The 26,114-nt window shown below is 38.6% G+C and overlaps 1 protein-coding gene across 3 annotated transcripts in view; it reads left to right on the forward strand.

Annotated features, from left to right (window-relative positions):
- The window catches only part of Grb2 (growth factor receptor bound protein 2), a 72,959-nt gene that overhangs the window by 17,534 nt on the left and 29,311 nt on the right, over positions 1-26,114 (forward strand). Inside the window, exon 1 of one of the 3 annotated variants that reach the window (XM_063242489.1) lies at positions 19,016-19,149. The exons of the other annotated variants lie outside the window; for them this stretch is intronic. Coding sequence (XP_063098559.1) covers positions 19,048-19,149 — 102 coding nt within the window. The 5' untranslated portion in view covers positions 19,016-19,047. Of the gene's footprint in view, positions 1-19,015; positions 19,150-26,114 lie in introns of those variants that run through there. 3 annotated transcript variants of the gene reach the window in all.

Raw genomic sequence — 26,114 nt, forward strand, 5'->3', positions numbered from 1 at the left:
TTACTTGTACTCTTTTGTGGCTTTTTTGTTTGTTTGTTTGTTTGTTTTGTTTTTTTGAGGCTATATCGTTCAGGCTGGCCTTGAACTCGCAGTTACCTTCCTGCCTCCACCTCAGAGGGCTGGAATTAGAAGCATGTGTTCCTACACCCATCACTTGTACTCTTTTTTTTCTTTTTAATCTCCACGTTACTCTTCTGAAGACAAATACTCTTATCCTCATTTTACTGGCAAAGAACCTGGGTTTTATGTTACATAATTTGCTCAAATTCACAGGTTAACCTTCAAACCCAGGCTGGTTAGAAAAGAGTCCATGTAGGGAAAATTGTCTTTTTCTCTTTGCCGAAACCTCTCCCCCACCCCCCACCCCATGGCTGTCATCTCCAAGTGACTGGATTTCAGGTGAGTTTTGTTTTGTTTCTATGTGTTCTCCTGTGTTACTTTACTTTTTTTTGGTACTGGGGATCGAACTCGCGACCTCCCAATCTCGCACTTGCCAGGCAGGCACTTATGCCGCCAAGCTAAATCCCCAGCCCCTACTTTACTTTTAAAGGAGTGCATTTATGCATTTTATCAAACAATACAATTACATTTAATAGTAATTTATCTAGTTCACCATGAAAAGATACTTCAAGAAGTTAAAGTGGTTTGCTCAGGAATTGGTTTGTTTATTTAATGGCAAGGGTTTGCTGTGTAGTCCAGACTGGCTTTGACTGAACTCACAGCCTAGGCTGGCCCCAAACTCATGACTGTTGTCCTACCTCAACCTCCCCACTGTTGGCATTACAGGTATGTGCCATCACACCTGGCTTTGTTTTGCTTTTTGTGTTTCACAGTACTAGGGAGTGATATGAGGGCCTATCCAGTGGGCTGCATTCCGAGGTTTCTTGTTTTTTTGTTTTTGTTTTTAAATTTTGAGATGGGATCTTGCAGTCCTCCTGTTTTGGCCTCCCATGGTGCTAGGGTTATAGGCATGTGCCTCCACATAGGCTATTAGTTTTACTAATGTTATTCAGGTCACAACTTCTGATAAGAGGTGGTCAGTCAGCAACATTAAATCATGTGACTCTGACCATAATAAAAAGGAAATGCTTGTCCACTATCACTTGAAATGCAGAACCATTTAAACTGTCCCAGAGTCCAGCTGAAAACCTAATATAGTTGCAGGATTGTCTGAAATATAAGTCCTTTCTCCATTTTTACACATCACTGACCTGTCAGGATTGAACCTAAAGACAGAGATATGTACCTGTAGGTGGGGAGTGCTCATTATAGTTTTTTGTTTTTCGCTAAAGTTTTGAGATTGTGCTGTTATCAATTAGGGTGTTTTTAAAAACAGTGTTGGATAAAATTCATCGTTTACTGTAAGAATATTAAGGTTTCTTTCATTGTCTATAGGTGAAGACCCCTGGGAGATCATTCCCTTTGATTTCAAGACTGAGAAGAGGCGTGTTTTCCCCAAACAACTTTTTAAAATTCCTAGGATGCTATAAATAATGGCTTAGTGTGTGCCTTTGCTTTGCAGGAAAGCTCAGGAATCTGCTTGTTCTCATTTCTAGCAGCAGTTCCTAGAGTTTGTATTTTTATCAAAACAGTTACCAATTATTAGCAGTAAAAATATTGATGGTTTCCATCTTCACCTTGAAAATGGCTTTCATTTTCAACTAATTTACTCTTTAGTTTGATAGTCAGCTTTTTTTTTTTTTGCAACGTTGGAGTTTGGACCCAGGAGTGCTCTGCTACTAAGCTATGCCCACAGCCTTTTTTATTTTGAGACAGGGTCTTACTGAGTTAAATCTGTTGTGGCTTAAGTAGCTGGGATACACCACTGTGGCCAGTTCATCTCTTACCTAAGCTTTATCATTATGCATACATTTTTATAATGCTGCATCGTGGAGAACTTAATACTATAGCATGCTACTGTTTGCTATATTAGTTTTACTAATTATATTTAGTAATTAATACATCAAGGTAATGTTCTATAATTGACTTAACTATTGCCATATTTTTTGGATGTCTCACTTGTTTCTATTAATCATTTCGCTCATAATGTCAAGAGAGGCTTTGATACATGTTTCCCTGTTTTCCAAAAGGAGTGAACAAATGGTTGTCCCTAAAATACTTAAATGACCATGGGCCATAATCTGTAGTCAGAATACATAATAATAGCACAGCTAATGCCTGTTTCATTCTCTAGTCTCCTTTTACAGAACAGTGTAATTTCAAACCTTGACTGTTTTATAAGAACTAAAGTAACCATTTAAGTTTTATCTTTGGCATCTATGATGCTTGATATATTTTTTTTCTGGTATACATTTTATTTCATGCTGTTGTTTCAGGTGATTAATTTGTTTTAGTGCTCTGTCAGAAGGTAAAATTAATAAGTAATTGCAATATAGAAATTTGGTCTATATTCATAGACAGTGCTATAGTTCTAATTCAGTTTTTCTCCTTGGAACTAGATGAATGTCTTCTGAAGGAAGGTCATCTATTCTCAGGTGTGGAAAAAAATGAGAAGACTGTTTAGTTTATGCTTTACATGCTGAAGGCTTTTAGGAAGAAGATAAGAGTATGGTAGTCAGTGTACTCACACTGCAGTGCCTCTAGGCATCAGCATTTATTTATTTATTTTTGTCTTTTTCCTTCTTATCGGTACTGGGGATCGAACTCACGACTGCCTGCTTGTAAGGCAGGCGCTTATGCTGCTGAGCTAAATCCCCAGCCCCCCTCCTTTTTTTTTTTAATTTAAAAAAAATTTTATTTAAGTAGAAAAAGAAAAAACAGAAAAAGGGTACAAGTTATACAGAATTTCAGAAAAAAATAAACAGGAAATCACTAGTTGATAGATTACATATTGTCATCTTAGAAATAGTGGTTCAAGTTACAAAATTAAAGCATATAAAGTGGACATTCAAACAGTGAAACTGCAAACAGTTCTGTTCAATGATCCAACAAAACTCAGTAATATGGTTATCTATCTAATGCACTTAAATATACATGCAGTTATATCCTTTAAAGCACTTTCTTTTCCTCTCTCTTATACAATGACAATTACACATTTTGGGTTTTATTACTCCCACAGTTCTTATTACTTTTTTTGAAGAGAGTAAAACCAAATTGATATAACAAAACAGAGTCAGTCATATCAAAAGGATGGACATAATACATAATGTAAAAACAAAATACAAGGTGATCAACAATGGTTACCATAATGCCTCTTGCTATCTTAAAAAGAATTGCCTGTATCATTAGTTGTAATAAAATTGAACAAAACAGTAAAGAACAAAACCAATAAAACCAACACATTGGAGACATTACAGGACTTCAAAAGAAGATAATAGTCAACCAGAATGGGCGTCATAATGAATCTTATTGTCTTCACAGTTGTTGCCTATACTCGGTACTATCAAGCAAAACAGAATAGAAGAAAATCAATCAAAACAAGATGGTGAGAGCAATACAGGGTTTCAAATCAAGTTAATAGGAAATCAAAGTGGGTTACTATTAATATATCCTGCTATTTTTAATTTATTTTTCCCTTAATTAAAAAGATAAAAAAGAAAATAATAAAAAAAGGAGATTGAGATAAAAGAGGGCATAACAAAACAGTGCAGGTTAAAACATAACCATTTAAGCCAAATAGTGTTTCACCACAAGATATCCTGACATAAAAGTAGTTACCATAGTGTCTCTTTCCTTGAAATGTTTGAGTATAACTTCGTGTACTGTAGCATCAAACATATCAAGACAGTGTAAAACCATTCAAGAGAATGAAAGGATTACAAGGTATTTAGAATCAACTAACAGAAAATAAACAGTGGTTTCTGTATAATCTCCTTGTCTATAAAAGTTTTTATTTATATTATCACATAAAATAAAATCCAATAAGATACAACATGTTAAGACCAATGGAGACAGAAGAGCAAAAGCTTGATGGGACTTCAAAATAAGATGATATTAAATCAGCACTAGCTATTATCATGTCTTGTTTTCTCCAAAATAGCTGTTCCCTACCATCCAACCTTCTCTGCCTCATTTCTGTTGAGCTCTTTTTCTGTTATTAGTTGTCAGTTTGTCTTCTTCATTTCACTTTCTGCCCCATTCATTGTGGCCTCTCTGCCACTATTTCTGGAATCTTGGTATTTTTCTTTTTTAGAATATCCTGCAGTATTCTTTGTAGAGTTGAATTGGCAGTTGCAAATTCCCCTAGTTCTTCTTTATCCTGGAAGCGCTTTGTTAATCCATCAATTTCTAGGGACAGTTGTGCAGGATATATCAATCTTGGCTGGAGGTTATTATCTTTCAAAGCTTGAATTATTTCCCCCCACGCTCTTCGTGATTTGACGGTTTGTGCCAAGAAGTCTGCTGTAATTCTGATGGGTGTTCCCTTGTAAGTGATCTGTTTCTTGTCTCTGATGGCTTTTAATATTCTGTTCTTATATTGGATTTCTGGAATTTTGATTATTATATGCCTGGGTGTAGCTCTGTTTGGGTTGTAGGTGGCTGGGTCCTGTATGCCTCATAGATCTGAGTATCTTTACCTTCTGCTAAATTAGGGAAATTCTCCTGGATTATTTCTGTGAATAGCCTTTGTAGTTCATTTGTTTGTGTCTCTACTTCTTCTTTTACATTCTTTTTTTTTTTTTTTTTTTGTCTTTTTCCTTTTTATCGGTACCGGGGATCGAACTCACGACTGCCTGCTTCCAAGGCAGGCGCTTATGCCGCTGAGCTAAACCTCGAGCCCCTTCTTTTACGTTCTTAATTCTTAAGTTATAGATCCTCTTATCATCTTCTAGCCTTTGTATTATTGCTGTTTGTTTCCTTGTTATTTTTAAGAAGTTTTTCATTTCATGCTCCCACATTACAAATCTGCCCTCCAGTTCAGCTAATTTATCCTTAGTTTCTTTCAAGCTGTTATGCCACCTTTCGATAGAGTTTTTAGTTTCCTGGTAATCTCTTTGAACCTGCTTCACGTATTCTATGTTTTCTCTATTTTCTCCATCAAACAATTCTCCCCTTTTTTCTGTTCTTCCTTCCACCATCTGTTTTTTCTTGGGCGGTGCTTAGCATTTCTTTAACTATTCTACTTATATCTTGCCTTACTTCATTAAATACTTCACTTTTGAACTTGTCTATGAGGTTCCGGAGATACCGCTTTATGTCTATTGGTGCCATGCCTGATATTGCTTGTTTTCTGTCCTCATTCTCCTTTGCATTTATCTTTCCTGGATCAGTGTTCTCAGGATTGTTGACTGAGGATCCTTTCTTGTTGCTCCCTCTTCCCATACCTTTTGATCCTTCCATACAAGCGTATATAGGAGGCCCAGTTTCTTTCTTTGTCAGTTACAGTTTGTTTGAATCTGCCGGCCAAGTGTTCCCCCCTACTGCAGTGTACTATGGAGACACAGACCTGGGCAGCCTCTGCTGGGCCCACCCCTCCAACCTACTGAAGGCTTCACTGCTAGGGTGTCCCACCAGGCGCTGGGACCTGGTTTGGGCTAGCTTACTGGGTCTTAGTCTGTGGCATCACCCAAGCCAAGCGCTCCCCACCAATCCCATTTGAGAGGGGAATATGCGACTAAAGTCACTGTAGCGTCCTATTTCGGCTAGTCTGCCCCGTACCAGAATGTCCTCTTTTGGAGCCTCCTAGTCTATGGAAGGATCCCCGTTCCTCTCGCTCACTGCAGGTCAATGCAGGGCTCCCCACTAGTCCCTCTCTCAACTCCGTTTGCCAATTCTCGCTCTCAGACCGCAGCCGCAGAAGGAAATTCAAATCTCGGTTTCCAGAGGTGGGAGTTCCAGGTTCCGCGCTGAGATTTTATCTGTTCTGTATAGCACTGGGATTGCATTTCCAGTTGGTTTCTCTCAGCTTAGTTCATTCCTGGTTCGGCAGGGTATATCTCCCCTTGCTTAGGACTACTCACACCATTCCTGGATTGTATGCTGGCTGTCTCAGAGAGCCTCTGTAGTTGCTGTTATCTATCTGCCATGTTCTCCTGGAAATTGACATCAGCATTTTGGAGAGCTTTCATTTTCTACAGCAAGCAGTTCTATAGTGGATGTTTTTACCAGCATGTTTTAACTTTGTAATCAGAAAGAAAAAGTCAACAAATACTTTAAGACCTGTTTTGTTTTCTTACAAGGAAAATAAAAGTGAATGGACAAAACTTCTGAAGCAGATTGATTTCATATTAAGGTTCTTCTTAGTATGAGCAGTACTATTGTACAGTGTTTGGGGTGATTATCTCTCCAGACTTTAGGTAGAATATGTGGTGATAAACCAGAGACATGCTCAGCTCTTTATAAGTGAACAAACAGATGGGGATAAAACTGACTTGCTGCTCAGATTTCTGGTTTGGTTATAGCTGACTTACCTTATTCCTGTACCTGATATGTAAGTAATGTGCTTTTTTTACATGTCTACTTCTGACTTATGCCACTTTCCAAACTATATCAGAATTACTGGTCTGGGGATTTACAGTCTGCTCAGTGGCACAGCACCTGCCTGGCAAGTATGAGGTCCTGTGTTTAATTTCCAGTACTCCTGTCCCAAAATAAAAATACTGATGCAGCCAAATTACAGGAGTTTTAAAAATTCTTTTGTCTTTTTTCCATTTTTAGCTAGATCTGTTCAAGCTTTATTAGGTGTCAGCTTCTGTAAAATGTTTAGCTTTGAAAAGTAAGGAAATAAAAATGTACCAAAAAAAAAAAAAAAAAAGCTAGAAGTGGGGCCAAACACCTTTAATCCTGTCACTCAGGTAGGTGAGAGCAAGAGGGTCACAAATTCAAGACCAGCCTGGCCATTTAGTGACTTTCTAGCAAGCACTTATCTTAATTAAATAAGTAGAACTGGAGGTGTAGCTCACTTTGAAGGCCTTGAATTCAACCCCAAGTACTAAAAAAGAAAAAAAATTTAAGAGGTGAAGATTTGAAATTATAAATGGCTTTTAGTTACCCATTGTGCATTTTAAAAATTAGATATCTTTATTTTTTTAAAAAATGCTTACTAGACTTAGCAGGAAAATATAAAAGGCTATATTCCCTTCTGTCACCTGGAAACTTTTTTGAAATTAAGTAAGTAAATTTCACTCATGATTAGAAAATTTACATGACAAATTTTTTATTTTGACAAACTGTTTCTTAAAGAAAATTATTGTTAAGGTATCCTCAAATGTTCAGGTGTTCTGTAATCTTTCATGGAAAAATAATGCATATATCCAAGCTCACTTTTACAATACATTTTTTGCATATAATAGAGGAAAAATACGAAATTTTAATAATGAAAGTAAGTGTATAGTACCGTTTTAGAAAATGGCAGTAGCTCAAAGGCTTTCTATGTCAGGCTGTTAGACAAAATCCATGATTAAGATTTTATTGAAGCCAGCAAGGGTGGCGCATGCCTGTAATCCCAGCACTTCGGAGGCAGAGGCAAGAGGATCGTTGCAAGTTCAAGACCAACCTGGGCTACCAAGTGAGTTCAAGGGCAGCCTGGACTGAATAGTGAGACCCTGTCTCAAAATGACCAAAAAAAAAAAAAAAAAAATGACCATTGAAAGTCACATGTTAAAGCTGAGTCAGAAAGCCAGGTGTGATGGTGCACGTCTGTGAGAGCTTGAGGCAAGAGGATCACAAGTTTCATGCCAGCCTGAGCTGCATAGTAAGTTCAAGGTCAGCTTGCCTAAATAGGGAGACTGTCCCCCAAATTAAGCTGAATCTGAATGGAACCTGAAATCTGTGAATTTTCTCAAAAGTTATGCTAATATAGTCTAATACTCATCTATTTGAATTTGTTCCTAACAGCTTCACTTAATGCCAGAAGTAGAAACTGATAGGGCCTACAGATCTTTCCTTGAATTAGTTATATGTTTGATTTCTTTCTCAATTTAGGCTGCTAGCATAGAAGAACCAATATTTTTTTTTCTTTCTTTTTTTTTTTTGTCTTTTTCCTTTTTATCGGTACCAGGGATCGAACTCACGACTGCCTGCTTGCAAGGCAGGCGCTTATGCCGCTGAGCTAAATCCCCAGCGCAAGAACCAATATTTTTAAGTTGTTCATAAACTTGGAACATCATAATCTATTCAAGAGCCTTTATCTGCCTTCTTTGAGCTAGTAATATAATTATTACCCATCTGAACAGCTGTTACTTTTTAAATTTTTAATAGTAATTTTCAGAGTTAGCTATTATCTTATTTGATGCTCTGTGTTAAAGTTAAGATTTCTGGATATTTTTTTCTGTTTACTTCATCCCTATTAAATATTAAGAACATGCTTCTCATCTATGTGTCTTCAGGCAGCCTAATGAAAAGATACACTTGTATAATTTGCTTCTGGGTGTAAATTTTAAATATAAAAGATTTTTATTTGCACTTGATTTTTTTTTTAATGCACAAAAGATAGCTACAACCCAGTCTTTGTTTTTTGTTTTTTGTGGGGTTTTTTTTGGTCTTTTTGAGACAAGTTTCACTATGCAGTTCAGGTTGGCCTTGAATTCAGGTTGGTCTCAAACTCAACAGTCCTCCTTAGCCTCCTCAGTGCTAGAATTAGAAGTATGTGCCACCATGCTCAGCTACAATCCAGTCTTAACTGGAAATATACTACTGGGCCCAAGCAGTCCTCTTTCCTCAATTTGCTGAGTAACTGGAACTACAGGTGCTTACCACTATGCCTGGCATGTTTTCCTTTTTAATATAGATATTTATAGCTATAAATTTCCCTCTGATTTCCTACTTCAGCTCCTTACAGTACATTTGGATATAGTTTTTATTCATTTCAAAATATTTTCTAATTTCCTTTTTTATTTCTTTGTCCCATTGGTTATTTTAGAACATGTTTTTTAACATACTTGTAAATTTTCCAGACTTGTTGATTTCTATTTTAACTCTATTGTAATTTAAAAATGTATATATTTTGTATAATGTCATTCTCTTTAGACTTATTTGGGCATATTTTATAGGCTAGTATATAATCCATCCTGGGAAGTGTTCTGTGTGTTTGAGATGAATGTTTTGTTGTTGGGTAGAATCTTCCACAGATGTGTGTTTGATCTAGTTGTTTTTCATTTTCATGAGTGTGTTATGATAGTTGTAGAATTTTTATGAATTCTTAAAATTACATATTTAGTACCTTGTAAATTACACCAAATTTTTAGTATCTCCTAGGTGAAGGGTACTGTGCTTAGCAATGACATTGATACAAAGGCTGGGATTTGAGACTTTGATAATATTTAAAGAGTTTAAATGTTTAAAGAGTTTTGTGAACATATGAATTGGGTGTTTTGAATGAAACAAGCTTAGTTAGGATGAGTGTTAATTTTCTTTTTTTGAGATACATTCTCACTGGTTTGCCCCCACTAGCTGGGAGTGCACCTGGCATATTGAACATCTTTCTGAGGTAATTTAGTAGTTCTCTTGACTGCTGTGTCCATGCAAATATACATGGCTTACTGAGGACGTTTTTTGTTTCTAATATTAGCAGAACTTGTTAACTCCAAAGGGGCTTTTGGCTTGTCTAGAACACTTAAACTTGAAAGTTAAATTGCCTTTCAGTGTATTTGGCAGAGGTATAAAAGTAGACATGAGCCATATTGATGGCAGCATGGCATATGCAAGATTCTTAAAATAATTATGACATTTCTTTTACATTTCAATAGAAACTTGAGATCAGTGCCTTCAGACTTCATGCCTGTGACTTCACTCTTTCTTAAGGAAACACTATATTTAAAAGTGTCTAGCCAGGCATGGTGTTTTATGCCTGTATTCCTTGCACTTGGGAGGCTGAAGCAGGAAGATAACCTTGAATTTGAGGCCAGCCTAAGCTTCATAAGTGAGACTGTGCCTCAAAAAAAGTTTCCACTCCACATTTTACTGTGTGTAGAAAATGCGTAGTGAGACTGCTTTTAACTAGAACTTGCATGTATTAAAGGTAGCCTGCACCTTAATATCAGTGTTTTAGTGACTTCAGAAGTGGAAAGGGATTTTTCTTTTCTCCATCATAGAATATTATATTTTACAAGTTTATGGTTCTTCTTCTTCTTCTTCTTCTTCTTTTTTTTTTTTTTTTTGTCTTTTTCCTTTTTTATTGGTACCGGGGGTCGAACTCACGTCTGTCTGCTTGCAAGGCAGGCGCTTATGCCACTGAGCTAAATCACCAGCCCCAAGTTTATTTATAGTTTATAGTGTTGTATGCCTAAAACTGGCTAGCTAGCAGTTAATTTCTTTTTGTAATCATATTTTATTAGTACATTTAGGTATACATAATGATTGCATTCAATCATAGAGAATTTGTACCTGCACATCATAAAACCTGATCCCTTTTTTCCCATTACTCTGTCCTCTCTTCTACTCCTCATTCCCTCCCTGTTTACAAAAGCTTTGGTTCCATTTTTTCCTTGTCTCATTTGCTTTTACTTTTCCTCCTTTCCTTCCCCCTCTAGTTAATTCCTAGTTAAAGTCAGGAATCAGAATAAATAGTGAATGGAACTGGGAGTGTAGCTCAGCAGTAGAATGCTTGCTTAGCATTGTTCCATTTTTAGCACTGCAAAAGAAAACAAATGACCAGATAAATAAAGAAGCTCAGGATTTTCATAAATCTAAACACATTTAGATTCAGTTAATGTAGTTTACCAAGTATCAGTATGGAAGCCCCAAGACCTGTGGTTGATAAAGGAGGATATAACATCTTGTTTTCTGTGTTCTCAACCAAGGATCCTCCTTTAAGGAGGAAGTAAAACTAATTTGGGGTATAACTCAGTGGTAGAGCATTGCTTTGCATGCACAGAGCTATGGGTTTGACCCCCAGCACTGGGGTTGGGAGGGTCAGTTCTTCACTTGTGCTGGCCATATTTCTAGTTCTTTACTAGTGTCTACTATATTGTACAGTGGAGATACGGATATTTATGTCTTATTGGGTAGCCCAACTGTAAATGCAATCTCCTTTGCTGAGACACAGTATCCAACATCCACAACTTAATGGAGAAATTTATATTGGCTCTCCTTTCAGTACATGGTTGGCCAGCTCCAAAGGAGAAACAGCAAGTCGGAGGACCTGGTAGAGGAGAGCTGCTCAAGACTAGGAAGTAGAGAGTGAAGGGAGGAGTCTAGGAGGAAGGTACACTCTTCATACCCCCAGTAACCTGCCTCTTCAGTCTGACCCCACATCCTAACCCTGACCGAAACGCCCCCCGTGATCGCCAGAGGCTTGGGGGAGGATTTAGATTTAGCTATAACATATCACATAGTGTTGTGTATCTCATATACGTATACACCTATATACATATATACACTCATATACACATAGTGTTGTATATCTCATATCACAGTATTTTGGTTTTCTTTTTTTTCTTTTTTTTTTTTATCGGTACCGGGGATCGAACTCACAACTGCCTGTTTGCAAGGCAGGAGCTTACGCCACTGAGCTAAATCCCCAGCCCCCTATTTTGGTTTTCAAAATACATAGATCATTCTGAAATGCCAAGGTTTCATATCCTCCCTGTCATGGCAAGGTCTGGGTGTTAACTCTATTGATTTGAGGTAAGAGCTCTTGGGCAGGGTTGGTATAGAAGTGGCAAGTAAGTACCGCTGTGGACTAGGAGTAGAATTGGGGCGGGACCCCCCACCCCCTTTTTGACACAGGGTCTCGCTGTATAGTTCAGGCTGGCCCTAAACCAGCAGTGTAGCCCCTTTAACTCATGGCAGTCCTTCTGCTTCAGCCTCTCCAAGTGCTGAGATTACAGGGGTGTGCCACCACACACCTGGTCCGTTTTACTTTTCTTTTTTCTTTTTTTGTAACTGTGGATCAGACTCATGACCTCATGCTTGCCAGCCAATCGCTTGTGCCACTGAACTAAATCCCTGGCCCCAACTTTGTGCTTTTCTTGCAAATCCCTCCTTGTCTGCATTGTCCCTTTGTAGTGAACCTTTGATATTCCAATCCCCTGTTTTGGGGGCTGGCCTTCTTTCACCTGTGCACTATGTACAAGCAGATCTGGGAACGTGTTGCTGCCTCATACTGTGTCTTGACCAGTGAGAGTAGAATGGAAGAACCAGAAGAGTCCTTGTAAGGCACTCCTGAGGTGGCTAGTGAGATTTTTTAGTCCGGTGCTGCCTCTTCTAATTTGAGTGTCTGTGTCACTGGATGTGTAATGTGGTCTTGAGCTAAATGTGCAGACAGCAACATCTGAGGCATGTCCAGAGAGCAGAGGCAGCATTTCTTTGAATTCAACAAACCATAATTACTGTGTTTTCTTTTTAGGACTGTTTTATGCAAGTACTCTTAGGGAAGGCAAAGCCTTCGTATTACTGCATATAGTCATTTAGAGTCTGTATTAACTTGCACCAGAATTTTGCACAAAATTTCCTATCTCCACCAGAACAGCTCCACTGTGTTTTGTTGCAATACTTTCCCAGTAGTGTCAAAAATAGTGAAGCAAATCTGGTGTTTGAGTTTGTTGTTTAGTTTGCTTGCACACTGAATTGTCTCATGTTTCTGGTTTTTATCTGGTGTGGTATAACCTTTAGCATAAAAAGTCAGACTGCTGAGATTCCTTTTAGATCCTAAGCTTAGATGTCACAAAGCTTAACTTAACCTTGCGTGCCTCTCGTCCTTCCCTTCTTCCCTCCAGCAAGCTCCCAAAGGCTTTCTCAGTGCTTTGTTTTCTCTAGAGCCCCTTCACAGCCCCTTTAGCACAAGCAGACCTTCTGCTATAGCACCTGCCTATTCAGATCGTCAGCTTCTCGAATCTGCTTTGCCTTTGCAGAAGGAGTCTTGGATGGTGCCTTCAGATATGGTGGCTGGTGTGTCAGAGGGAAGAGGAGGTAGAAGTTGAAATCTACCCCTTGTTCATCCTACTTGTTAGGAATGAGTACAGTAGTAATACTAACTTTCTGCATTGTCTTACCAAAGTTCAAGTTTGATACTCTCTTCCCTACACACACACACTCATTCTCTCTCTCTCTCTCTCAAACACACACATGAGTAACTGGGGATTAAGGCTAAGTCCTCACACATGCTCTGCAGGCATTCTGGGCTGCGTCTTGAGACAGAGTCTCACAGAGTTGCCCAGGCTGACTCCAAACTTGGACTCTTCTTGCTTCAGTCCCCTGAGCAGGATTGCAGGCCTGCACCATTGCACCTTGCTCTGGCTTGGTTCTCACAGTCTCAGCTCTTTTGTCTTGGTTTGTGTGGGAACTTCTGAATTTTTATTATAGTTTTTTATTACCTTATTTTTTGTTACCACCTTGGTTGTTTTCTTTAACCACTTTTCCTTTGACTCTTTGTAAAGTATAATTACACATTACTGTGCTTACAATGTGGAGAGTTCTTTGTCAATTTGATATTCTTAAGTAACTACCCAATAAACAAATCTGAATTTCAGTTTTTATTTTTGCATGTTTACTTCATCCAAAATCATGGCAGTGTTTTATGTCATCAATAATTGAGCTTAGGTAAGAAAATTACTATAAAAGGAGATTCTAACATACACGCTTTTCTTATGGAATTTCTTCTTTATCCTTAAAGTATATAAAAAAAATCACTGGATCAGTTTGAAATTACTTATGATTTGTTCTAATTTACATAGTTTGTACATCCTTGTGGCTTTAGAGGAAATGCAAGAGAAGAACCTTGTGGGGCACAGGCTGTGGGAAAAGGAATCGTTTCTCATCAGCTGTTCTCTTCTGTTTACTTCGTTGCTAAAAGTGAGATGGGTTAAGGGCAAAGACTTTCTTTGTGTTTTTCAAGCTTTGCCAGAACACTTAATTTAACAAACAGCTGTTTAAACTGTAGATTGTGTCTGCTTTTCCAGGGATGCTTCCTGATCTCTTATTAGCAGCACTGCTCAGACCAGCTGGCATGCTTCATGGTGCCAAACATAGCTGTGGCTAGCCTGGAGTGGGTCCAAACCGAACGAGATTCCAGAGTCAGAAGGGACACGCGGTGTGCATTCTTGTGGGGATGTCTTTACAGTGACAGTCACGCAGGCAGACCCAACACTCTTCTGAATGCTTTTTCATAAAATACAATTTCAGTTCCTCTAGGCCCTGAATAATGGGTTTCAGCCAGTAGAGCACTAACTAACTTTTAAAATTTGTCCACAGAAGCCAGCTCTTGGGGCATACACACACTGGTAGTAAATTTGGAGGTTGGACATTATATCAGTGAACTGGGATAACACCATGTGCTACTCACTGGTGAATTTGCATATGTAGTGAGATTCCAAAAGCCAGCCTAAGCCTCAGTGTTAAACATTTCACTTACTTTGGGTACCTGCTTTATTGTACTACAGTGATCCGTGTTGGGTTTTTTGTTTGTTTTTCTATTTAGAGAAAAAAAGCAAATCAGAAGGGTAGAAATAATACAGAATTTAAAAAAAAAATCACTAGTTGATAAATTACATATTGTTTTGGTCCATGTTTTAAGTAATGCTATTCTTAAAAGTGTTCATTTGTTAACTGGGCATGGTAGCACATTCCTGTCATCCTAGTACTTGGCTGAGCCAAGATTGCCTCAAATTCCAGGCCATCCTGGCTACATAATGAGTTCATGGCCAGCCTAAACTAGGTAGTGAAACCTTGGCTCAAAAAACAAACAAAAAAGGGACCAGGGATTTAGCTCAGTGGCATAAGCTCTTGCCTGGAAAGCGCAAGGTTATGAGTTTGATCCCTGGTACCAAAAAAAAAAAAAAAAAAAAAAAAGCTGTAAGAAACAAATAAAAAAGGCAACCATTTATTTTGAGATGTTTTTTAGTAGTGGTAAGTATCAGAGAGTTCTTAAACAGCATCTCTCTTATGCCCACAGCATCCTTAGCTAGCTCAGCCAGGCTCAGAAACTAGTGATTCCCATTGCAGGCCATCCCACTCCTTGGTCCATGTCACAGCCCTACATTCCAACTTTATAGTTGAGCTCCAAGAAACATTAAAAAATGACCCTTTCCTCAGTATAAAGGTAGTAATGCCTTTTTTTTATGCTGAGTGTTGAACCTAGGGCTTCACAAATGCTAAGCAGGCGCTGTGCCACCGAAGCATGTCCCTGGTCAGCCTCCAATTTCGCTTGAGTTTATTTTTTCAATAGCCTCACTGCGTTGCCCAGGCTGACCTTAAATTCCTGGGCTTAAGGGTTCTTCCTGCCTCAGCCTTTAGAGTGCTGAGACTGCTAGTTGTGCGCCACCATGCCAGCTGTCCTTAAATTTTTATCTTTAGTTCTTGCCTTTGTTGTGTAAGGGAACACTAATTTTGCTAGAACTTCGAGTTTCCATTCTTTGTTTCAGCTAAATGTTTAAATTGGTCTTTATATGCCTTTGTTTAACTCAGGTTGAAATTATCTAGTGATCAGTGCAGTTCTAAGATTTCTTTTCATAAACTATACATAGATCAGTTTTTTGGTTTTGTTTTGTTTTGAGACATAGTCTAGCTATGTAGCCCAGTCTGGCTTTGGATTTGTAGAAGTCCGGCCTCAGCCTCCCCAGTGCTGAGATTATAGGCGTGCACCTCCACACCCAGTTCTCAGCAAGTTTTTGAGTTTGTGCTGAGGAGACTTTAAATTTCTGTAAATTGAGTTGAGCTGGTGAGGTAGTCTGTACCTGTGGAATAAGTTGTAAGGAAGGCAGTTGTATGAAATACATATTTTGGTTAAATAACTGACTGAGAGGAATTATAAGATGGGATGATTGTCTACTATAGTTTTGGACTCTGTACTATGAAATGCTTCATAAATGCTGGCATCTGGGTAATCAGAGCTTTCTAGATAGGAAGCGTGGTGAGTACAGGTGGGCTTGAATATGGGAACACTTCATGAAGTAAAGCTCTTACCTCTTTCACAAGAGGTAAGAGCATGAACTCTTACTGAGCTCCCACCCTGTGGGGCCATGCAGATTAGATACTGCAAGCACTGTTCTTTTGTCTCCTCCCATCTCTGAAAGAGCGTTTTTTTTTTTCCAGTTGAGTTAAGGAGAGCAGTTTTTCAACTGAGTTCAACGGGATTTACAGAGGTTGTCAGGTAACTTGTGCCCTGCTACTAAATGAGAAAGCAAAACATTTGAATATTTTATCTGCTTCAAATTTGAATTGTGGACCCATTAAGAGGACCTGCCTTGATGAAACAGCAGCAAGTTTGTCAAAGCTGTGTTTTAGAAAGATTACTTTGAGTAATAAGGAGAAATAATAAGTAATAAGAAATAAGGAAAGATGAGAGGCCAGAAGTTAAGCGCCATAGCTCAGTGCAAAGGCCCTGGGTTCAGTCCTTGGTACCAAGCAAACAATGTTGTTTCAGGCAAGCTAGTATAGTACATTAGTGGGAGTGCAAAAGAGCTAAATCTAGAGGGTTACAGGGCCAAAATTAACTGGAATTGATGATTGTGTGAATTGGTGAGAGATTCTGTTTTAGCCAGACGATTTCTACGCTTTGAGACTGGGGAGATAATGGTGACATTAACACAGGTGGGAAAATTGGGAATTAACTAATTATGAATGGTAAAAGGTTGAATTCTAAACTACATGAAAAGTTCTAACTGAAAATATGGTGGACAGTTTAGAATATTTTCCTACTAGTGTACTTAGCAAACAATAGTGGAACTTAGCCCCTCCTTCACAAGGTAGCTTTCTGCATATTGTCCAGCAAGAAGCAGCCTTAACATTGAGGAACTTCAGGTACCCTGAGGTTTTACTGCGTTAGGCAGCTCTTGTTTTATGTGTTTGTTTGTTTGTTTTTTGTTTTATGTCTTTTTAAACCAAGTAACAACCCTCTGGTTGATATGATTGAAAATTTTACTGTAGTTTTCTTTTTTTTATGTTTGAATAAAATGGATTTTAAAAAATAAACTGAATAACAGGTGGGATTACTACCATTTGTGACAACTACTCTAGACCCAGCAGTCCCTCTTCTGGGTACAAACCCAAAGATGAAATCACCACATAAAGACATCTGTTGTTCCATATTCATTGTAGCACAGCTCACAGTAGCCAAGATGTGGGAACACCCAGCATGTACCCATAGTGTGTAAAGAAACTGTGATGTGATGTGCATGTGTGTGTACACACTGAAGTATACCCAGTTATAGAAAGAACAGCCTGGGGGCTGGAGATTTAGCTCAGTGGCATAAGCACCTGCCTTGCAAGCAGGCAGTCGGGAGTTCGGTCCCCGGTACCGATAAAAAGGAAAAAGACAAAAAAAAAAAAAAAAAAAAAAAAAGAACAGCCTGTCGTTAGCCACAACATGGATAGACCTGGAGGACAATAAATGACACAAAAGAAATTGCATGATCTCACTTCTATGCAGAATCTCAAAAGAAAGATCAAATATGTGGAGACCAAAACTGCTTACCAGGATGGAGGAGAGGAGAAGAATAGAGAAATGTAGGTCAAAGAATACGAAGTAGCAATAGGTCAGATGAATGAGTAGGAAGATCTAATGTACCACATGAAGACTGATGTTAACAATGTTGTCAGGGTTTTCCTTGAATGAATAGATTACAGGTAGAAAGGGGGGGTAGGCAACTATTTGAGATGATAGATGTATTAATATGGTTCACTATTCTTTTCTTGATGCTGAGACAAAATACTCCATGCCCAAAGTTAAAGGAGGAGAGATTTGTTCTGTCTCAGGGTTTGTAGAGGCTTCAGTTCATAGTCAGCAGGTTCCAAGGATGGGTGACATCACAGAGAAGAAACAGTTGATGTGGCAGGCAAAAGACATTGAGCGGCAGCAATGAGCCTTTCTGTTTTATCCCGTCTAGGCTACAAGCCTTTTAGGTGGTGCCGCCCACACCTGGGGTGGATCTTTCCATTATCCACACCCAGAAATGTATTAAACCAATCAACAGACTAATTCATTACCACACCCTTCATCCCAATAATCCCAGCATCACACATCCAGCCAGCTCTGAAAAGCTCTACCTATAGGTGCATGAATGGGCTGGGGATTTCGCTCAGCGGCAGAAGCGCCTGCCTGGCAAGCGCAAGGTCGTAAATTCTATCTCTGGTACTACCAAAAAAAAAAAAAAAAAGTATATGTGCATGAAGCTTTGGGGGGACATCTAGGTACAAGCCATAACAACTATCACAAGCAGTTTACCATGTTTCTTGTAACATCTTGTGTACCTTAAATATGTGTGATAAAGTTTGTTTTAAAAAGACATTGATCCTGGCATGGTGGTGCACACCATCAGGGGTACGGACAGGAGGATCACCAAGAGCTTGAGGCCAGTCACTGTGAATTCAAGGCCAGACTATACTACATGGTGAGCCCCTGTTTCCCTCTTGTGCCCCATCATCCCAAAAAAAGACACTGAGATTGTATGTAGGCAGTAAGGTACATAACTCCCAAATGACTAAGATTTGAATACGCAAATAAAATAAAAAAATGGCAGCGTTCACTGAGTATTGAGTGGAATGTGAGTTTCTAGAACACTCCTTAACTAAGCTTTTTTTTTTTTTTTTTTTTTTTTTTTTTTTGTCTTTTTCCTTTTTATCAGTACCTGGGATTGAACTCACAACGGCCTGCTTGCAAGGCAGGCACTAATGCTGCTGAGCTAAATCCCCAGCCCCTAAGCTTTTTTTTTAAAATAAAGTGTGCATCTGGGGGTTCTTTTTTTTTTAAACTATTTTTTACTGATAATAGCTGCCATACATACTGTTCATATTCAGCATAGGGAATTGTACATAATGTATCTTGACTGGTTTTTTTTTTTTTTTTTAGCTATTCCTCTCCCTTCCCTTCAACTCTACTTCTTTTCCCCATTAACAAAACCTTTGTTTACATTTTTCCCCTTCTCTTTTTTCCCTTTTCATCTTCCTCTTTTCACCTCCCCTTCTTCTCCCTATTCTGTTCCCATTTGAAGATGTTCTTATGTCCCAATATCTACCCTCCATTATGGTTCTTTTTTACTCTTTGGACTTCTCACATAAGAGAAACAATGTGATTTAAATCACATGTTGGATTTATTGATTTATCTCAATATTATGATCTTGCCATACTCATAAGTGAAATAAATCAGACTCACATGTAAACATCATATTGTCTCCCTAGTGTGAGAAGCTGAAAGAGAAATAAGATCCAAAATGTGCAAGAGATACAGTGAAATGGGAAGAAACTGTTCAAAAGTAAAGAGAAAAACTAAGATGGGGAAAGAAGAAAAGAAGGGAAAAGCCAAAAAGAAATATGTATGTATATATGTATACACACAAGATAGTTATGCTACTAATTTCTCATAGTTCATTGAAAAGAAAGGTTTGTACTAGTATTGTGTGGACAATAAAATGCCTTGTACTCTGAGTAACTACTTTTTTTTTTTCTTTTTGAGAGAGGATCTCACTGTGCAGTTCAGGCTGGCCTTGAGCTCACTTTGTATCCCAGGCTAGTCTCAAATTTGCAAGAATCCTCCTGCCTCAGTCTCCTGAGTGCTGCGATTATAAGTGTGCACTACCATGCCTGGCTCTGAGTAACTAATTTAAAGATAATAATCTGCAGTGCGTTAACCATTGTTACTCTCCTGTTGCCTTGTTTTGAAATTTGGGGGTTTTTATTCCTCTTTAAAATAAAAAAGATTATGATCTCATAGTGCTTCTGTTTTCCTTCAAATGACTCAAGTTTATCCTTTATGGCAGAGTAGTGCTCCATTGTATATAAATACTACACTTTCTTTATCCATTCACCTGTTGAGCTGTTTCTAAGATTTAACTATTCTAACTTGTACTGTTATAAACATAGGTATACGTATATTACTGTGGTATGATACTGTTTGACTCGGGAAGATAGCTAGGAGGGGAACAGCTAGATCAGATGGAATGTCTAATTAGTTTTTTGAGAATTCTCCATACTGATTTCCATAGTGGTTGTATTGGTTTACACTCCCACAGGCAGTAAAGAAGAATTCCTTTACCCCCACAACCCTGCCAGCATATCTTATTGATTTCTTGATGATACCCATTCTTTCTGGAGTAAGATGAAATCTCAGTGTTTTAATTTGAATTTTTCAAACGACCAGTGATGTTAAGGATTTTTTTTTCATATGATTGATATTTGTACTTCTTCATCTGAGAAATGTCTATTCATTTCAGATGCCCATTTTTAGATTGAATCTTTTAAATTTTGGGGAAGCCTGGGAGATTGTTTGTTTTTGTTTTGTTTTGTTTTTTAGTTTTTTATGTGTTCTAGATGTTAGTCCTTTGAGGCATAACTGGTAATAAAAAATTTTCCCATTCTGTGTGTTGTTGCTTCACTCTGTTGATGGTTTCCTTTGCTGTGCAAAAGCTTTTTAATTTGATGCGATCCCAGTTGCTGATTCTTTGTAATATTTTCTTTGCTTTTTTTTTTTTTTTTTGTCTTTTTCTTTTTTTATCAGTAGCCGGGATCGAACTCACAACTGCCTGCTTGCAAGGCAGGCGCTTATGCCGCTGAGCTAAATCCCCAGCCCCTTTGTAATATTTTCTGTGTGATTGGGTTTTTTAAATAGTCTTTACCTATACCTGTGTCTTCCAGAGTTTTACCTATTCTGTCTTCCAGCAGATTCACTGTTTCTGTTTTAATATTTAGATCTTTGATCCATTCTGACTTTAGCTTAGTGCATGGTAAGAGATACAGGTCTGGGTTCAATTTTCAGCATGTGGAAAGCCAGTTTTCCCAGCACCATTCATTAAAGAGACTTTCTTCCAATGAAGGTATTTAGTTCTTTTGTCAAAGATAAGGTAGCTGAGTGAAGTTGGAGTTGCATTTGCATCTTCTCTTTTGTATCAGTGATCGTCTGGTCTGGTCTGGTCTAGTTGGTATGGTTTTTTGCCAGTGCCATGCTGTTTTTATCACTGTAGCTTTGTAGTGTAATTTCAAATCAGGATTGTGATGCTATGGTGGTTCTTGATCATTACCCAAATCTAGTCCATTCATTGTAATCACTGTTTATATTTTATGTCTTTTCTAATAATAGAAACCATCCTAGCCAGGTGTAGTGGAATATGCCTGTAATCCCAGCACTCAGGAGGCTGAGGCAGGAGAATTGCTGTGTATTTGAGGCTAGCCTGCGCTACATAGTAGATTCAAGGCCAGCCCTAACTACATAGTGAGACACAGTCTCAGAAATCAGAACAAAGTAGAAATCATTCTGTATGTGAAATTGTCTTTTAGAAAATATTTTTGTGTTATTTTAAGCTATTTTAAGTTTGCAAATAGCAGAATGGGGTACTTATTGTGACCTAAACAATAAAAGAGATACTGGCTTACATAATCAAAATAGTTCAGTGGTTGGTAGAGATCAGACATGATTTAATCGAGGCTCCAACTCAGCATCTCTGGACTGTTTGCTAGGTATGCCCTGTAAATAACATTTGGGATAGTTGCACAGTGTTTCGTTAGTTGAATGTGCCATAATTTAACCATTCCATTACTATTAGCTATTTTAAGATGTTTCTTTTGGGTGACCATCTTTATTGTATCTAGAAATATTTTAGTGAAAGTGTAAAATCTGATACCTGATTAGACCTGACTATGAGAAAGTAAGGAGGAGAGAAATAAGTGAAGGGATGTTTGTACACTGACCCTTGTGAGTTTGAAAGAAGGGAGATTTTTGACAAATGATAGGTTTGAACATGGCACGTAAAATGTGAAGTCCATGTTTTAAAAAGATCTTTTGTTTAGCTTTTTGATACTTCTGCAGATCCCACCCCAACAAGCAACTACTAGATATAATTTATGATTATGTCTTGTCTTGCCTTTGAAAGATTCGTACTGCTGTTGCCTTTTACTTGTTATTTTCCATCTTTATAGTCTTTATAGTCCCAGCCCATTTCACGTGGATGTAAATTATAGATGTTGTTTTGTAACCAATCAATTACTACCGTAGTTGAATAAGGTGAAACTGGTTGTTTTGTTTTGTTTTTTGGTACCGGGATCAAACTCATGACCACCTCACACTTGTTAGGCGGGCATTTAAAGGCTTCTGAGCTAAATGCCCAGCCCAATAAGGTGAAACTTTTAAGACAGCATCTTACCACAATAACCTGTCCCTACTGGCGTCATATGGTTCTATGAAAAATGTAAAATTTCATATATTCTGAGAAAAAAAAACCAGAAGTTTTTTTTATACTGTTACTTATAGCAAAGTAGAATTCATTAAAGTAGGATTTAGAATCTTTTTGGTCATAAGGTTCTATCCAGCAGAATTAATTTTAACTTAGCAATTTCGAGGTTTTGTTTTGAGACAGTCAGAAGTAGATGACCTGGTGTCAGGTGAGCTGTATGTGCTCCTCAGTGGACTTCTCAGTTGCAACATAAGCATCTGGGTGGGCAGCAGCTACAGCTGCAGCGGGGTTGGTGTCACACCTGCCAGCTTGTGAAGCTCACAGATTCGCATAATGGCAGTCCCTTGGCGCTAGAGCTGTCGGGGTGTCCTAAGAATAAAGATGGTCAGCAGTGGAGGGGAAGCTCACAAGATTAGCTAGGTCTTTCTTTTTCTTCTGGACTGCCTTGAGAAGTTCGGGTATTAGGTTCAAAACAAGTAAAGTGAGTTTTTATATTCTCAGATTGTTCTGTTTTCCAGAAAGTGAGAGGAGTTGTTGTATTCGAGGATTGACCTGAGTAGATGAGTAGTTGGTACATTATTTTTTTTCCTAAGTAGACGTCAGATACTTTTTTCCCCTTGTTTGGGATAAGCCTATTATCTTGAGGTCATTGTCCAAAATAGTCTCAATCTGAAATGACTCCATCCCCTCAGCTGCTGAAAATACAAAATTCCTAATAGAAAGAAACCTAGCTATGTTGTTGAAGTACTGGGCAGAAATAGTGTAGACAGCCATGCATCTTGCGAATACTGGCAATCCCAGCACTGGAAAGGCTGAGGCAGGAAAATTGCCAAGTCTTCGGGGCCAGCCTGAGATGCATCTTGAATGCAAGGCCAGCCTGAACTACATAGCAAGACCTTGTCTCAAACAAAACAAAACGTGTGGATAAGGGGAAGTAAAAAAGATCAAGTTGCCATATGTGTATGTACTAAATTTCCACAATGAGTGCATTTAATATGTATCACAGACATTACTAGAAAGAGAGTTTAAAAAAATTGTGTGGCTAAGAGTCTGTAGGGATGATATTTACCAGCACATGGAAGAAAGTCTACTTAGTGGTTACAAACATAGACTCTGGAATTGATCAGACCTGATTCTGATTTGCCTATTTGCACTACAATTCATCTGGCCTCTTTAAGTCAACCTTAGATTCTTTGTCTGTAAAATGGGATAATACTTACCCATCTTACAGAGTAGTCATGAAGAAATGACCCAATACATCATAAACTCTGGCATATAGTAAGTGTGTAATAATTGAGTTGTGTTATTTATTAAAGAAGAGACTAGTTCATTCCTCTGATACAGGTGTGATAAAACTAGAGACTCTGGGGATTTAGCTCAGGGCCATAAGCACCTGCCTGGCAAGCATAAGGTCGTGAATTCATATCCCCAGCACCAAAAAAAAAAAACTAGAAACTCTGCTCTGGATGACATGGCCTAGAGATACGTGCTTTATGATGGTGCATTCAGCTTGAACTCATCTGTGGTGCAAATCAAGAAAGGAGAGTGGCATGGTTACCTCCACAGGTGATGATGGGCCATTCCTCCAGGTTCTAAAGGCCAAGGTGAGACCAAGGGAATGCAGGTAGAGGACACGGTGTTCCAGGAAGAGAACATAAGGGTGCGAGAGAACATGGACCCATGAGGGAGGGGATTGTAGAGAGTCCCACCACAATCGGGAGGAGGGACTTCTGTGGGAAAATGGGAAATTCAGACCCTGGGCTAAACATTGGACTTGATTACTTAAGGGTAGGAAACAATCCAACAGTTTTAAGCATAGAGATAATGTCAGACTTTATTCAAGGACGAAATTGTCCTGACCGTGTTAGAGGCAGGGAAATCAGTGAGGACATTGTACTCTTCATGTACTTAGGGGTTACAAGGAAGTAGGCTCCTGTGAGCGCATGGAAGTCTGACAAAGGCTGTGTACTGTGAACTGGGGACAGGAATAGGACACAGAAAGTACTTTTTGGAATACCCTGGTTCCACCTGGTTATGGTTAAGTTTGAGTGTGATGTATAGAGGAAGAGATTTACTGGGCAGATGGGTATGTTGGTTTGACCTAGAGCAGTGATGGTGAGCCTTTTAGAGCCTTCAGTGGTTATAGCCTGCTGTGGCACACATGCCATAGACTTGGTTTTACCTAGAGAGATTTGGATATATCCGGGTGGAAAATAAACAATAATGAAAGTTTGTGCGGAGGTGGGCTTTTCTAAAGTGAAACTGTGGAGTTAGAACAGTAGTAAAAAGAGAACTTTGAGGGGCCTGCAGAATTAGCGCCATGGAATATTCCTTGCTCTACCTCAAGCCAAAAGAGGTCATTGCACAGGAATGTCTTAGGTTGACTTTTTGGTGTGCACAGTGTTGACATTTTTTTTTTTTTGAGACAGGATCTCTATGCAGTTGGGGCTGACCTTGAGCTTACTTTGTAGCCCAGGCTGGTCTGGAACTTGGAACAATCCTCCTGCTTTAGCCTCCTGAGTGCTGGGAATGTTGATTTATTTATTTATTTATTTATTTATTTATTTATTTATTTATTTATTTTATGCACACACCATATCAGCTGTGTCTTTGTGTTGTTTACCTGATTTGTTCTTGGGACAGGCTCAACAAAAATTCAGAGCTGTGATTTCATAAGAGTAAGATTTAGTAAAGCATTTGCAAATGTAATATAACATCCTTCACATTTGTCACACTTCTGAATTCCTGAAATAATAGTCAAACACAGTACATCTATCATTGTCTTCTCCGCAGTCCATGTAATTTTCCAAAGTGGAAAAGACAGTCCAAAGAGAATGCTTAGAAGCAAAAGATGTACTATGAATGGAAGTAACCTCTCCCTGTGACGGTCATAGAGGTGACCTGGGAGTTACACGTATTTATGGATCGGGACTGGGGTATATGCTGACCTGAGAAGATAACCTAGGTGAGATACTGTACTCTAAACCTTTGAGGAAGGGACTCTTGATTTTTAAAGTTAGCGGGCAATTTCTGTAATGGAAAATAATCTCACATTTTCCCAAAACAGACAGGCATAATTACTTTGTGACAAGAATAGATTATGAAGCATAGTGTCCAGATCAACTCACAGCTGAGCTTTTAAAAGGTTTTATACCTTCGCCAGGGCACCAAGAGCACTCGTTTTCCCTTCTGTCTTCTTTCATTATCCACCTCACATAGTTCTCATTTTTTCCCTATCCACCCCAGAGATATGCTATTCTTCCTTCCTGTGCCTCTGAAATGAGAAAGCCTTTAGCACTTCATTCTAGTGCTTTATTTGGCTGTCAGTGTTTGTCACATTACTAGTTGGGTGAGCTGGGCTGGAGGTGGGGGGCTGGCCTGCCCTTTTGAAGATCAGCCCACACACCATTGTACTTAGGTACCCACACAGGAGCAGAGGCAAGCTGGCTGGATTCTAGAATGCAAAAGCATGATACTGTGGGTGGATCATGTTATAGTTTTAGAATTTTTAAAGTCAAGACAAAGCCCATGGGCCTGATGGGGCCATTGAAATAGACTTTACAACCCATAGAACTTTTGTAACTTTGGTTTCTTTTTCTTTTTCTTTTATTTTTGAAAGTAGCAAAACACAACAGAACAAGACAGAATAAAGCCAACCGAGACCATGTAGTGAAATTGGTATAGAACTTCACAGCAGGTTACGGGGATAACAGTAATAGGTATCACAGTATATTTTGTTATCTTTACAATAGTTGTTCAGGGAGGGGAGCTGCTTGCTTGCTTTCCTAGCATCCTAACTTCCAACATGATGCGGATCTCAGGAGACACTGGTGGTTCCCCCCGGAAGGGCTACAGTCTGCCCAGTTTGTTTTTCTTAACACAACAGTTTTAATGCTTATAAAGTACAGATTACTCAATGCTTTACCTGTTACATCGGGATCAAGTCAACATGTTTAAAAATGTCTGCTGCCTCCCATATTTTTTTTGTTTTGCTCAATATGTGTTCTGAGTAATTGATAGAGTAAATGAGCATTGACAACAGGCATGAGTTCACCCCACAGGGGTGAAATTTGGTTGTCAGATGGCTTAAAAGAACCTTTTTTATGGGGAAAAAA

The sequence above is a fragment of the Cavia porcellus genome, unplaced genomic scaffold (assembly GCF_034190915.1).
Source record: "Cavia porcellus strain 051 isolate PalLab524CR breed Dunkin Hartley unplaced genomic scaffold, mCavPor4.1 scaffold_32, whole genome shotgun sequence".
Lineage (NCBI taxonomy): Eukaryota > Metazoa > Chordata > Mammalia > Rodentia > Caviidae > Cavia > Cavia porcellus.